The 13,983-nt window shown below is 53.5% G+C and overlaps 5 protein-coding genes across 5 annotated transcripts; 4 read left to right on the top strand and 1 right to left on the bottom strand.

Annotated features, from left to right (window-relative positions):
- Positions 1 to 289: 289 nt before the first annotated feature.
- BZA05DRAFT_338597 (nucleotide excision repair protein) lies at positions 290 to 2,312 on the bottom strand (the record flags this gene model as incomplete). Its single annotated transcript, XM_051480895.1, has 3 exons — positions 290 to 1,663; positions 1,718 to 2,050; positions 2,106 to 2,312. Coding segments are annotated over 3 exons (1,914 nt in total), but the record flags the coding sequence as incomplete, so codon positions are not given.
- A 2,621-nt stretch (positions 2,313 to 4,933) lies between these two features.
- On the top strand, positions 4,934 to 6,616 carry BZA05DRAFT_338899 (uncharacterized protein; the record flags this gene model as incomplete). Its single annotated transcript, XM_051480912.1, has 3 exons — positions 4,934 to 5,356; positions 5,416 to 5,587; positions 5,643 to 6,616. Coding segments are annotated over 3 exons (1,569 nt in total), but the record flags the coding sequence as incomplete, so codon positions are not given.
- Positions 6,617 to 7,449: 833 nt separating this feature from the next.
- BZA05DRAFT_400371 (pre-mRNA-splicing ATP-dependent RNA helicase prp28) lies at positions 7,450 to 9,566 on the top strand. Its single transcript, XM_051483884.1, has 2 exons — positions 7,450 to 9,276; positions 9,333 to 9,566. The coding sequence occupies exons 1-2, from the start codon at positions 7,505 to 7,507 to the stop codon at positions 9,472 to 9,474; spliced, it is 1,914 nt and encodes a 637-aa protein (XP_051338589.1). The 5' UTR covers positions 7,450 to 7,504; the 3' UTR covers positions 9,475 to 9,566.
- A 101-nt stretch (positions 9,567 to 9,667) lies between these two features.
- BZA05DRAFT_436777 (uncharacterized protein) lies at positions 9,668 to 10,673 on the top strand. Its single transcript, XM_051486427.1, has 2 exons — positions 9,668 to 10,062; positions 10,133 to 10,673. Exons 1-2 carry the CDS (start codon positions 9,710 to 9,712, stop codon positions 10,245 to 10,247), a joined length of 468 nt encoding a protein of 155 aa, XP_051338588.1. The 5' UTR covers positions 9,668 to 9,709; the 3' UTR covers positions 10,248 to 10,673.
- Positions 10,674 to 12,471: 1,798 nt separating this feature from the next.
- Positions 12,472 to 13,983, top strand: BZA05DRAFT_400366 (uncharacterized protein). The gene is made up of 4 exons (XM_051483883.1): positions 12,472 to 12,904; positions 12,974 to 13,105; positions 13,182 to 13,298; positions 13,358 to 13,983. Exons 1-4 carry the CDS (start codon positions 12,820 to 12,822, stop codon positions 13,678 to 13,680), a joined length of 657 nt encoding a protein of 218 aa, XP_051338587.1. The 5' UTR covers positions 12,472 to 12,819; the 3' UTR covers positions 13,681 to 13,983.

Genomic DNA, 13,983 nt, shown 5'->3' with positions numbered 1-13,983 from the left:
TCATGAAAAAAGAAACAAAGGTAAAGAAAAGTAAAGAAAAGTAAGAGTAAAAGTAAAGCATGCCATTTCGCCCCGTTCACAACGCTAAGCTGCTCCATCATCACCCCCAAATCTCTAGTTGTAAATGGTATGTGCAGAAATGAAAACAAAAATACAAGTAAAACCATCAAAGTATCAAAGGAATGAGGAATCCATTCGCCAATCTTGCCAGTAAAAAAAAAATAAAGCAAAGCAAACTCCAAACGACGATACGCCCCAGGATGCGCCCCAGAAAAGGAAACGGAATAGCTCAGTTCTGGAACAAGAACCTCATGTCGTCAGCAGTCAAGCGTTCCATAGCCTTTTGATCCGCATTGACGGTGGCCTCGATCATCCTCGTCTTCTTCTCCTGCAGCTCGATGATCCTGCTCTCGATGCTGTCGTCCACCACCATCCTGGTGACCGTGCAGACGCGAGTCTGGCCGATACGGTGGATGCGGTCGGCCGCCTGCCATTCGACACTGGGATTCCACCACGGCTCCATGAGGAACACATGGTTTGCCTCGATGAGATTGAGTGCGACACCACCGGCCTTGAGGGAGACGAGGAATACTTCGACCTCGACGTGGGTCATAAAGTATTTGATCGTAGCATCGCGTTGCGCCGGTGACATGGAGCCCTGTAGCATGACGGTTTTGAAGCCGGCGTGGTTGAGACGCCATTCAATCAATTGGAGCATGGACGTGAACTGCGAAAACACGATGGACTTGGTGGTCTGGTACGGGCGACGGAGGCGGTAGAGCTCGTGGCAGAGCGCCTCAATCTTGGTCGAGGAGCGCCAGTTGGTCATGTCGATCCGGTTGACGATGCTGGTACGCTTAGGCTGATAGGAATCAGGCTCAATGGCAGGAGCAGCAAGATCGATCACAAGCGGGATATGGCACTTGGGGCATTCGGGGGCCGAGTTGCCACAAAACCCGGATACGTAGCGCTGGACGCAGTCGCGACAGTATGTGTGGTGACACTTGGACTTGATCGCCTCCTCAGCTTCCTCATCGCAGATTCCGCAGACCAGCGTGACCTGTCCATCTTCGATATGCTTCCGAAGCACCAGATCCGGATGGTCGGCCATCTGCCGCATACGAGTGATGAGGGTGAAGATGTTCGCGTAATTGTTTAGGACAACTCCTTGTGAGACATAGGTCTCGAACTTCCTCTTGCCATCCGAGAAGATGGAGTCGTAAAGGTCAAGCTCTTCCTCCGAGAATTTGTCCTTGCGGATGCGCACCACCTTGTTCGGAAGTCCAAGGTCGTCCTCGCGTTCGTTCTTGGTGCGCCTCAACATGATGTGTTTCAAAAGATGACGGATATTGTTGTACGCAATCTTTCCCGCACCGGTGTTTCCATCTCTCTGGATCGGCTTCAAACACTCGTAGTTGAAAAAGCTGATATGGCTCATGGGAGAGCAGCCACAACTATCACAGCTGCGATTGTTGGAAAACTTCCACTGGAGTTGCTTGCATGGGCACTTTCGGCAGTAATAGTATGCGAAAGGATCGATCTCCAAGAAGCGGAGTAAGGAGAAAAGCTCTCCAATGCGATTCTGGAGGGGTGTTCCGGACAAGCACAGCTTGTACTTGGTCTTGAGAGCAAACACTGCTTTCGCGGTGTTGCTTGTGCGGTCCTGCATGAAGGGTTAGACGTAGTAAGTCTATGGGAAGGCAGTTCCAATGCATACCTTGATATTGTGGGCTTCGTCCAAAATCACTCGATGATACATGACTTTGTGCAGACCACTGTCTTCCTTGACGATTCCGTTCTTGCGCCTGTAGCCAGTTTGTTGCTTCCGATACACAGACTCGACAAGGTTGTAGCTGGTCAAGATGACATTGTATTTTGACAACTCTTTGTGATCCGTGGATCTCGATGCTCCGTGAAAGAGATACACCTTCAAAGCATCGCCGGTGTATTTCTCGATCTCAGATTTCCACTGCATGAGCGCAACGGTGGGAGCGACAACGAGGTTGGGACCAGCATTGGGATCAGTCATTATGAGAGCAAGGGTTTGAATCTGAAATACCAATTAGCCAAACACCGCCTGTCGGATGCTCCAAGGATACACGTACGGTCTTGCCCATGCCCATTTCGTCGGCAAGAATACCTCCCTTGTAAGCACTCTTCTCCTGAACACGCATCCAATGCAGTCCTTCTTTCTGGAAGGGCAGAAGCTTAAGTGCTAGTCCAGGCGGCTGGGGGTCTTCCTTGACCGTGATGTTGCGACGAAGACCCAGTTCGAGCCAGACATTCCTGAGCTCCCCATGATAATAATACAATAATGCACGGTCATTAGTGCTCTGTATCCAGCAGTATCAGTCGTATGTCCAAATCTCGGATAACCAAGGTACCGAACTCACCCTGCGGGTATTGTGAGGGTCATCCGGAACGAATGCTGTTCTAGGAAAATCAGGATCCTCCTCGTCGAGGACATCCGAGTCGTATTCTTCCTTGTGCAATCCTCCGTACTCTTTTTGCAGCTTCTCAAATCGACTCTTCTGGGTTTCCTCTAGATCTTCCGACGGCATCCAGTAGGGAATATATCGATCTTGACACATACGACCATGCAAGAGCCCAGGCTTCGCAGCTTTATGTTGGGCCGTGTGTTTTTCCTCCAGGATATCGACTGGCACAGATCTGCCCTTCCACTTCCTGCCTACCTTCGATAGGTTCTTGGATTTGTCCTCTTCGTAATCTCCGTCCTCGTCATCCCCGGAATCTCTGAACTCTGGCCCCTCCTCGTAATCTTCGAACTCTGACCCCTCCGCGAAATCGCTGAACAGTGGCTCCAATTCCTCGGAATCTTCGAACTCTGGCCTCTCCGTGAAATCTCCGGAGTCACCTTCTTCATCAAGATCATCTCCTTCGTCCTCGTCGTCGTTTTGGTTCTTCAACTGTCGTTTGCGCCGCCGTAGAGTGGCGGAATCGCTCCCGCTGGTCATGGCAGTGTCGGTAGTGCCCGCACGACTGAACTCGAACGATGTGGGAGAGACGGCCTTGGAAGTCTTAGTAGAAGCAGCATTCTCGATGACAGCGACATTGTTCTTCTTGATAGTCGATGCCGTGCCGTTGTTTCTACGACGGCGCTTGGTGGAGGGAGCATCGCTGCCGTTGTCGTTGTCGCTGCTGCTGTCGAAAGCGGCAGCAGCAGCAGCAGCAACAGTGGCGGTGGACGATCTCGACTTGGCGGGTTTAGCAGCCGTCTTCTGCTTTGTGAGGGACTGTGATGGAGTCTTCGTCGTCGATGCAGCCTTCGCAGACAAGCGAGCAGCTACAGCAGATAATGTCAGTGAGCTTCTCCTGCCAACTGGCAACAGAGGGATCAAGCTTACAACTTCTCCGAACCATCTCTGTGAGGATGCTGTATGGAGCTGTCAGATGAAGCTGAGTCGAGTAGCTAGAACGCAGCGGTTGTGAGCAGCAAGAAACCGAGAGGGCTAGTAATTGCGGTGGATGTATGCGAAAGGGGGGCTGCGAGACGGAAGGGTTTTGATTGGTAGGGGGAAGGGGGTGGGGATGTTTGATTCTGACAAAGGGGGATCAGGGAACAACGGGACGGGATGAAAGGGTAGGAGTGAGAGAATGTCTTGAGTTCTCTGTCGATTGCCGTACTGCGATACGAGTGTTACTCGAGGTGGGAGTGGCAATCGCAAGCTAGCAAAAGAGAGATGATGGGGGTGGGGCGGAGCGAGTAAGCGAAGGAGATCCAGAAGAACTGCTTACCTGGTAATTGGATGACTGGCAGAGATGGACAGAGATCTTTGTATGATGGCAAAGGTGGAGAGGAGGAAGGTGAGAGAAAGACGGAGAGGAGAGGAAGATAGAGTGTGCTGTTTAACGGGGGATGGAGGGAGGGGCGAGCTTCGAATTGAAGTCGCGTCTCGAACCCGTGTAAGTTTTCTCTTGCGTGCACCTTAGATCCACGGGAAGACGTGTTTGTGGCAAATTCCAAGAGGGGCAATTTCACTTTTTCCTTTCGCGTCCAGTACTTCTGTCAGCCAATAAATCACAACGCAACAGAGACACCTAGATCATTTTCTCGGTCTGAATTGTCATCCTCTCCATCTACAGAATTGTCATTGAGAGTTAATTCTGCTACCTGTTATCAATCACCGCCACTAGCTCTTGATGCTCGTGATGCCGCTTTCCACTTACCGCGTCGCAGCATCCTGAGCGAGACGCGTCGACCCGAGCTTTGAGAGCTACTGTAGAACAGTACTTTGTACCGTAAAATTGCCTACCCCTCCAAAATTCAACCCACACGAAATATCTGACCGGGGTCCAAAGATCCAAAGAACGGCCGAGTCGCCTTGCAGCAGCAACACTAAAGAGCTCTCCTCCATCTATTCTACTCTAGAGGACCTCTACCTCTACATCTACTTACCTCTACCCACCTTTACCCACCTCTACCTACCTCTCCCTCTACTTACCGCCACCTCCACCCCTACCACCGGCCTCACCACAACCCTATCCCCCACACATCCGTCTACTCTTCGCTTCCTCTCCGGTCCTCTCCGGTCCTCTTCCTCCTCTTCCTCCTCCTGCTCTCTCTTTGCTTGGACCATTTGACCCAACGCACCAACGATCCAAACAACCCCCAGGCTCTCAAATAAACACCTACAGTAGCATCAGCAACAACAGTCATGTATGATTTCTCAATAAAATTCACGCTTCGTGTCACTTACATGTCTCGGCAGGTCGGGGAGACGTCCTGGAGATGTTCGCGGGCCGAATTCTGCTCTAACGGAGTTCTTGCGGGTATGTTTGCTTGAATTTTTTGTGGTATATGGGCTCATGATCTTTGCAGGAGAAAGGTATCAGTGCTGCGCAGATCAGGCAGCGCGCCCACAGGCGGAATTTGGAACAATTGGAAGAACAAGCTGCGGCGGCGGCGGCGGCGGCAGGGTCAGCGGTAGCGGCGGAAACAACAGCAGGGCCCTCCAACCCAGCGCCTAAAGGAAAGGCAAAAGCGGAAAAGAAGCCAGCGAAAAAGAAGCGGAAGCGAGACTTTGATGATGAATCAGATGCCGACGATGTGGACTTCAACCCCGACTTTGTCGAACAGAGCAATACTCCAAATCCAGGCCAGATCACCTTCTGTGCCGAATGCGAGTCTCGATTCACTGTCACCGCTTATACCTGTGCCGCCCAGGAGGGAGATGGCATGCTGTGTTCCAAATGTGGCAGCAAGTATGGAAAGGCCAAAAAGACGGTCAAGAAGAAACGTACTACCACGAAGAAAGCCAAGCGTGACAACCTGCGTAATGCTCTCGACAACAACCAGGCCTGCATGGCTAAGAGTCTCAAGGACTATTGCATCGAGGTTTGTGCTAGCTGTCATCATATCCCCTCTCACGGTGTAGAAGACTAATATCACGGCAGTACGTGGCGAGGGGTATTGACCAGGTCGACGATTTCGGGGGTCTCCCCGAGAGGTTTATGGACCGGATCTGCCAGATCATCTCGCGCAACAGATCTTTGACGAACCACACCATGCGATTGTTCCTCGAGAATGATAAGGAATCGGAAAAGTTGACGTTGTACGACTGTGCCAGTATGTTTCCTCTGTACCCACTCATACATGCTTGCTGCTAACACTTGATCGGTAGAAATTGATAGCGACAATTTGCGCACCATTGGAGCGTTTCTTCCACATCTCCGCGAACTCTCTTTGCATCACTGCGGAAAGATGACTGATGAAGTCCTTCCGTATTATGCTGAGAAGCTCAAATGCCTCGAGTCTCTTCATATCCGTGGCGCCTTCCTTGTCAGCGCCGGAGTGTACGCCAAATTCTTCGAGACCGTGGGACCTCGTTTGAAATCGCTCAGTCTCACCTCGACGGCTCGCACCAATAGTGACGTCTTCGAGGCTATCGCCGTGAACTGCCCCAACCTTAAATCTTTGTGTCTTTCCCACCTCGCTCGACTTGACGACGACGGTGTGTTGGCGCTCGAAAATTGTCCGAAGCTCAAGAGCCTTGATATCTCTTTTGCTGGTGGCGGCATCACCGACGCCTCTGTGATCTCGCTTCTAGACGTCATTGGTTCGGGCCTTGAGGAGCTCAACCTCTCAGGCAACATGCTTCTTACGCAGGAGACCCTGGACGCAATCCACGCATGCTGTGCCCATCTGCGCGTCCTCAACCTCAATGATTGCGAGCTTCTCACGGACCTGAACATCACCAACCTGTTCACCAATTGGGATAAGAACCGCGGACTACGGGAATTTCACATTGCTCGTCCCGAGAGCTTCGGAGACGCTGCGTTGCTGGCGCTTGCGACCCACAGCGGACAGACGCTCGAGATGCTGGACCTCACCTCATGCGGAGACATCACCAAGCACGGCCTCTTGCAGGCATTGCCGGATTTCAAGAAGTTACGGACGATTGATGTAGGGTTCATTAGGTCGGTGGACGACGAGGTTGTCGAGGCGATGCAAGAGAGGGGCATCACCCATATCACTATCTGGGGATGCACGAAGGTCACATTGGCTTGCAAAATCGACTTCGGCGTCACCATCGTTGGACGAGAGGCGGACCTGACGTTTGTTGAGGATGCTCCTGATGTCACTGCGGTGGAATAGGCAATGACGATTTGTTAGCCTTTAGAGTGTCGATTTGTGGCCTCTAGAGTGATTGTTTTCTAATTGCATTGTTTTCTGGTTGTTTTCTGATTGTTCTGTGGTTGGTCTGTGGTTGTTTTTGCGATACTTACTTCTCTTATTGGCATAGGTATATCATTTGTTTGACGGGATAGTTACTTAGGCACCTTAGTAATGAATCATGCTATTAGTTGTTGCGATTGACCACCACCAGTGAAATCGTAAATTCAAAACACTCTCCAACTCCCTCGCATGCGGCCTTTCCCAACTTTGGCAACCCTCTTCACATAGGTAGACACCAGGGTTGAGATGTCACATGACAACAAACTCCTAAGTGATAATATGTGCACCACTTACCCTACCCACCTCACTCACCCGCACCTCAACCTCGACGCCTCCACCACACACGTCTCGGTCCCACCCGCAGCTCACCACGCGACACGCGATACCCCAAAAATGTCCTCAATAGCACAACCGCCGCCACCGCCACCGCCACCGCCATCAGACACGCTCCCGCCGCCGCCGCCTCCGCCACCACCGCCGCCTCCGCCGCCGCCCCCAGCAGACGAGGTTCCGCCCCCGCCGCCGCCCAAGGCGAAACCGAAGCCGCCCGCCGGCCGCGGGCCACTCAGCATCGAGCAGATCCTGCAGAAGAAGAAGGAGGCGGACGAGGCGGCGAAGCGGCCCAAGTTCTTGTCCAAGGCGGAGCGCGAGAAGCGCGCGCTCGAGAGATTGAGGGATGAGCGCGAGAGGAAGGATGGGGTTATCGGAAACGGGGGCGGGAATGGGGGAGCGAATGGTGGGATGGTAGGTGGGGGAGGGGGTGGCAATGCGAGGGTCGGTAGAGAGCCCCCGACGGGCCCGGCCGCTATGAGGAAGTCGGGGAATCAGAGGGATGGGAGGGATATGCCCCCGCCGCCGCCCCCGCCGCAGCACCAGCACCACGAACCGAAAGAGAAGAAGAAATACCAGCGGAGCTTATCGGCTGCGGAGGAGCTGGCGGCGGCCGAGATGAAGAGAAGATATATGGGTGTCGACCCTGACACTTCTGTTCTTGCGAGCAAGAAGAAGCGGCGGAAAACGCATGAGAGGAAGTTTACGTTTGAGTGGGGGGCGGAGGAGGATACTTCCCTCGACGAGGAGAGACAACAGATAGGATTCTTTGGAAGGGGGAAGTTGGGGGGTTTCGCGGATTCCGAGAAACCGGTGGATGCGTATTTGCAAGCGCTGCAGAGTCGCGGTGAAGATGAGACCAGGAGAGCAAAGGAGATTATGGAGATGGAGAGGAAGAAACGCGAGGCGACGAATTGGGTCGATAAGCATTGGTCCGAGAAACCGCTCGAGATGATGAAGGAACGCGATTGGAGAATTTTCAAGGAGGACTTTAATATTGCTACGAGGGGAGGAGGCATTCCGCTGCCGATGAGGAGTTGGGAGGAGAGTCAGTTGCCGACTAGGTTGCTGCAGGTGGTGGATGAGGTTGGATACAAGGACCCGTCGGCGATTCAACGAGCTGCGATTCCGATTGCTCTGCAGAACAGAGATCTGATTGGTGTCGCTGTTACTGGTTCCGGAAAGACGGCGTCGTTCATCCTGCCATTGCTGGTCTACATCTCCGAGCTTCCTGGATTGACGGAATTCACGAAGAACGACGGTCCATACGCCATCATCCTCGCACCGACGCGTGAATTGGCCCAGCAGATCGAAACGGAAGCAAAAAAGTTTGCCACGCCGCTTGGATTCACCTGTGTCTCGATAGTTGGAGGTCACACCATCGAAGAGCAAGCTTACAACCTCCGAGACGGTGCCGAGATCATTATCGCCACGCCCGGTCGTCTCGTCGACTGTCTCGAGCGTCGTCTCTTGGTCCTTTCGCAATGCTGCTACGTGATCATGGACGAAGCCGACCGCATGATCGACATGGGTTTCGAAGAGAGTGTAAACAAGATCCTCGACGCCCTACCAGTTCACAATATCAAGCCGGACACCGAAGACGCTGAGAACCCGGTGCTGATGTCCAAACACCTTGGCGGTAAAGACCGCTTCCGTCAGACAATGATGTACACAGCCACCATGCCTCCGGCAATCGAACGTATAGCTCGTAAATACCTCCGACGCCCGGCAATCGTCACCATCGGTAACGCCGGCGAAGCTGTAGACACTGTCGAACAGCGCGTCGAGTTCGTTCCGGGCGAAGATAAGCGCAAGAAACGCATGCTGGAACTCCTCGCTTCGCGCGAATACTCACCCCCAGTCATCGTCTTCGTCAACATCAAGCGAAACTGCGATGCCGTCGCAAAGGATCTCAAGCACTCTGGCTGGCATGCTGTCACGCTCCACGGATCGAAATCGCAGGACCAGCGTGAACAGGCACTCCACCAGCTCCGCTCCGGCCAGGCGGATATCCTCGTCGCTACCGATCTTGCGGGTAGAGGTATCGATGTACCTGATGTCAGTTTGGTTATCAACTTCAATATGGCAACGAGTATTGAGCAGTACACGCATCGTATCGGACGTACTGGTCGTGCGGGAAAGAGTGGTGTCTCTATCACGTTCCTCGGTCCGGAAGATACAGATGTCATGTATGATCTAAAGCAGATGCTGATGAAGAGTGCGATTTCGAGAGTGCCGGAGGAATTGAGGTTCGTAGCTGTTTCTCCTTTCCAGTGTGGGATAATGGCTAATGTGTGGGAAATAGGAAACACGAGGCGGCGCAGAGTAAGCCTACGAGAACGAGGAAGGCGGGCGGTGATAGAGGCGGTGGTGGCGGGGATCGGGATCGGGATCAGGATTCGATCATGGGGGGCACTGGGGGTGGCGGTGGGAAGTGGAAGAATTGATGTACATGTACCGGTAGTAATATATAGTCTGGAGAGAAAGCGAATCCAGATTTCTCCGGGATGAGGGATTGCTGGAGAATGGGTTTTGTAGATTGTTTGCTGGAGATCGTTCTGAATGCTCGGCCATGACGCACCTTTACCCGGCCACCCACAAAATTTCCCCCACCATACCACGAACTACCTGCACCTCCGGCCCACCACGACCTCACCACAACTTGGTCACCGTACAACAACAATGGCCACGCCCACCACCGCCACCGCCGCCGCGTCGACATTCGTCTCGCTCGCGCGCCTGCTTCCGCCACGGCTAACCCGGTTCTTCGCGCGGTACCCACCGGGCACCGCCAATGACGTGCGCAGCAACCCCTTCAAGCCGACCGTGTTCCCGGTGACGGGCAAGTGGCACAACCCGGTGTTCTCGCTGCGGCGCCAGGCGGACCTGTGCAAGCTCGCGCGCCGATATGGAGTCGAAGAGCTGCTGCCGCCCACGAAGAAGAGTTCGGCCGCGCGCGAGGCGGCCCGGCTGAAGAGGGCTGAGAAGCCAATGCGCGTGAGGGGTCATAAGGAGGAGAGGACGCTCAAGTCCAGGTATGATGATGCCATACTCGCAATGGCTGGTGCGGAGCGGAATGGATTGCTAATTGCTGCGACCCCCCAGGCTCGAAATACGGAAACAGGCTATGGAGAAGATGCCTGCGCTCATCGAGGAGTGGAAACGGAGGGGTCATGGAAGGGGCTGGAAGGACTGGCCGAGCGGGAAGGCCAAGTTTTAGATGGGGGGATCTCGGGAGGTGTTTTTGTTTCATCGTTCTGGATCCGGCCGCTTCCGATCGGGACAGCATTGTACATAATCCCGTCTCTTTCAAATCCGATCCGGTCTCCATTCGTGTTGGGATAGGTAGCAGCAACTATTGTCGAGTGATGGGAGGTGGCAAGCTGATGCTAGGAAGTGACTCCGGACCAGGAGGCTCAAACCGAAGAAGATGGGGATAGTGCGGGGGGTGGTATCGCCATCAAAGCGAGCAGGTATTCCCACTGCCATGGTGCAGGGCCGTTTTGAAACCGGCGAAAACATGGGTTTGGTGGCAAGCGGGATCAACAAGCATACCAGAACATCTTACCCTCCTATTTTGAATATATAATGCTTCGAAGGAAACAGATCTAAACACCGCTTCGGTGATCTGGTTGGGATACGACAGACATATCAAGCCGCCGCCATGGCGCTTGGGTTTGTGGGAGGGGGGGGGGGGGGGGGGGGGGGGGGTGTCAAAGCAGTGTACGGTAGAATACAGTAGCAAAAAGTGGGGTGCGATTGATGCCGAAGGTCTCCAGTAGTACTACCGCTCGGTATTGAATCCAGCAGTCTCGGAAAATACAGATTTATTCTGGTATTTGTTTTTCTATATTCTCATTTCTGCAGTAAGGAAAACATTATACGCAGTGTTGTAAAGATAAGCTTACTACAAAAGCCGGAAGAACTACTGCAGTTCTTAATATTACGCACTGTCCGCAATACTAGAGAACTACCAGCGAACTACTTCATCCGCACAACAGCATAGTGCAAAGAAAATGTCATGTTGTTCGTTCGTTCGTAGGATATCGCGAAATCTCCGTTCGTGGACTTCCGAAACTCGATCCAACCAGGCCCACCAAGCGATGTCGTCGTCGATGGATTCAGTGAGTGCAAGTGACTGTGTCGAAAGCGCAGTTATGACTTGTCCAAATTGGTGGCTTGCGTAGGAGCCGAGTCACTCGTTGTGAGTGAGCAGCAGTGGCAAAAAAACGGGGTAAAATCGATCCCGGAGCTACACTGGATTAACCCAACAATCTGTTGAAATACGGCATTTGACGAAAGCCCGAATTAATAAAGAGGTCAAATGAATTACATTTGTAGAAAGCAAATATTGAATTTGCATCACAATACCGATACACAATTAGAAAGCGTTATAAAGAACTCTGGGTTCATATGGTGTTCGTGGGGTGTTCCTTGAAAGACGTATTTTTGGTGATCTGGTGATGATACTCCACTGCATCTGCCTCGTGTGATGCAGTATCCGAATTTGATGCGAAATAGATTCTTGGCAGCTGTGCAGTCTTTTGAAGAAAAGTTGCTCCTGAATCCCGGATCAAAGCTAGACTGAGAGGGCGTCACGACAAATGCGTACTCCCCCAAACGCTGGGTGGATGCCGTTTCCACACAGCTGCCTAGAAGTTCGTACTTCCTCAAAGCTAGTTTTGCTACGCATCACGGCGTTCGCGTGGTATCAATCCCAGCTTCCGAGCACCTTAAGACTCGAATCGGTCCCATATTCTTTAAACCAGAGGATGATCACTCACGAGTCCGAAACTTCAGACCATCTTTTCTAAGATCCATCATCCAGGCGTAAACTCCAAAGAAGTTCCGTAAAGATCCATCATCCATCTAGGGACGACAGCGGTCACTAGAGTACTGTGTTTTTCTGCGCGTACCGGCATCACACACATCACACGGATAGGTGATGGCGGGCCTGATATTGGCAAGATGTCCGGACTACCTAATATGGCTGGAATAGCAGCGCCGGCGTTGGGATACCAGGTTGGCTTTTACTGCTTGTCACTCTGCGGGAGAGGAAGTCGTGGTTCTTCGATACTGATTCTGTTTCCGTTGGCGGACCGTTTGGCCGCACGAACAGCCGGGTGCTCGCCATGCACCCCCCGAATCTCGAATCTCGAAGGCCACAGTCCTCCGGACCATCAGCCGTAGTTCCAACCAAGCAGAAGCCAGCTACTCGGTCGGTATTACGGGCCCTCTAAGCTCTTTATACCCCGGCCATCGTACGCTAGCAGAGCTTGAAGCTTCAAGTCGAACCCTCAGCCCCCCACCACCGGCCCAGAACCCACCAGAGTGAAGACCAGTCTTCTTGAACCCCACCAACCTGAACGCACCCGCTCTACAAGTGACCTTGCCCCAGCGCCCCAGTTTCCCTGTGCACCTCCCCCCTCCCCCTCTCCAAAATGCCCACAGTATCGTTACCCGCACACCCCAGCAATAGCAAGCAAAAGCACCACCACCACCATCTGCACATCCCCGCGCGAATCCGCAGCCTATTCTCCAACGTCAGCTGCGGTAGCGTCAGCGGTGGCGGCAGCGGCGGCGGTAGTAGCCCGAAAAAACGCCGCTGCCTCTCGCACCCGACGGAAAAGCTCCCGCTGCGCAGGAACACCTCTGACGAATCCTTTGGCTGCCGGGACGCGCTCGGGTTCCAGCGGCGCATTGAGATCACGGGGCGCGCGGGGCCGCGGCGTGGAGGTGATGGTGAGGGCGACGGCGAAGGTGGAGGTGAAGGTGAAGGTGGAGGTGGAGGTATGGTCGTAGGGAAGACGTGTTCCGCCTGCCATGGCACCACGAAGGATGTGCGGAAGCGCGATGGGCGGTATTATTGTCAGGGCTGTTGGTTTCCCACCCCTCCTCGAAGAGAGAGCAAGTGCTGACGCGGCACGCCCCCCTCCCCCCCCAAAGGCAGGCCGAAACTTCTCAAGATCGTGCGCGATGCTCAGGGCGACGCCGTGTGCCGCCTCTGCGAGAAGGGTCCGGGACTCGGTAGGAAGCTGAAGTCTGGGCTGTGTAGGACTTGTCGGCATTTGTTATCGCGTTTGATTCCCTTCCCTTCTCCCCCCCCCCCCCTGCGAGTGCGAGTGCGAGTGTGATGATGCTAATGAGGGGTTAGCTACGAGGTCGATTTCGACCCCGCGGGAACAGGAATTTCGGGGTGCTCACGATAGAAGGTGCTATGTCTGCTTAGAACAGCCGAGATTGAATGATAGCAGGGGACTTTGCTTGAACTGTTCATCCCCCCTTCATTGTCAGCGAGTGATGAGCTATGCATGGCTGACCAATATACAGGCCGGCCGAAGTGGGCAGACACGGAGTACAACCGGCCACCGGTAACCGGCAGCGACGCACGTAACCCCGGCAAGACAAGCAAGACACACAAGACCAGCAGGCCGTCTCCTGAATTTTTTGAGTACAGCTCGTGGAGCGATGATGATGACGACGGGGAGGAAGAGGAGGAGGATAATTACAGTCACCACAACAGAGACGCGAGGCTCTTGGGCAAATGGTATCGTGACCTCCTGCTGGATAGGGACAAGGACTTTTGGGCCGAAGGGGTAGCGGCTGACGCGGATGCTGGAGAACCGCTCATTGCCGAGGTAGAGTGGATTTGAGTCCACCAGTAGATAGATATCCGCCCTGTCATACATGCCTACTAGTAGAGCTAGTAGATATCGTAGAGTACATAAGTAGTACACGAGTAATCCTCCATGACCCTGTTTTGGTTTTCGCTTTTTCCGATCTTGCATTTTCCTCATGTACTCCACCGTAACGGACGTTTCCACTCATCCCTCCGCCGGCGAGGCCGCGCTGGATGGATGTCTGGTTCCTCGCTTCGGCTACATGGAACCATGACGGAACAGCCGACGTACGGTATAGTAGAGTAGGGTAGTCCACGAGGCGTGCTTGAAGCTAGC

The sequence above is a fragment of the Tricharina praecox genome (genome assembly GCF_024521635.1).
Source record: "Tricharina praecox strain CBS 144465 chromosome Unknown BZA05scaffold_15, whole genome shotgun sequence".
Lineage (NCBI taxonomy): Eukaryota > Fungi > Ascomycota > Pezizomycetes > Pezizales > Pyronemataceae > Tricharina > Tricharina praecox.
Note: the sequence above shows the minus strand (reverse complement) of the source record. Positions and strands in the feature narration are given on the sequence as shown.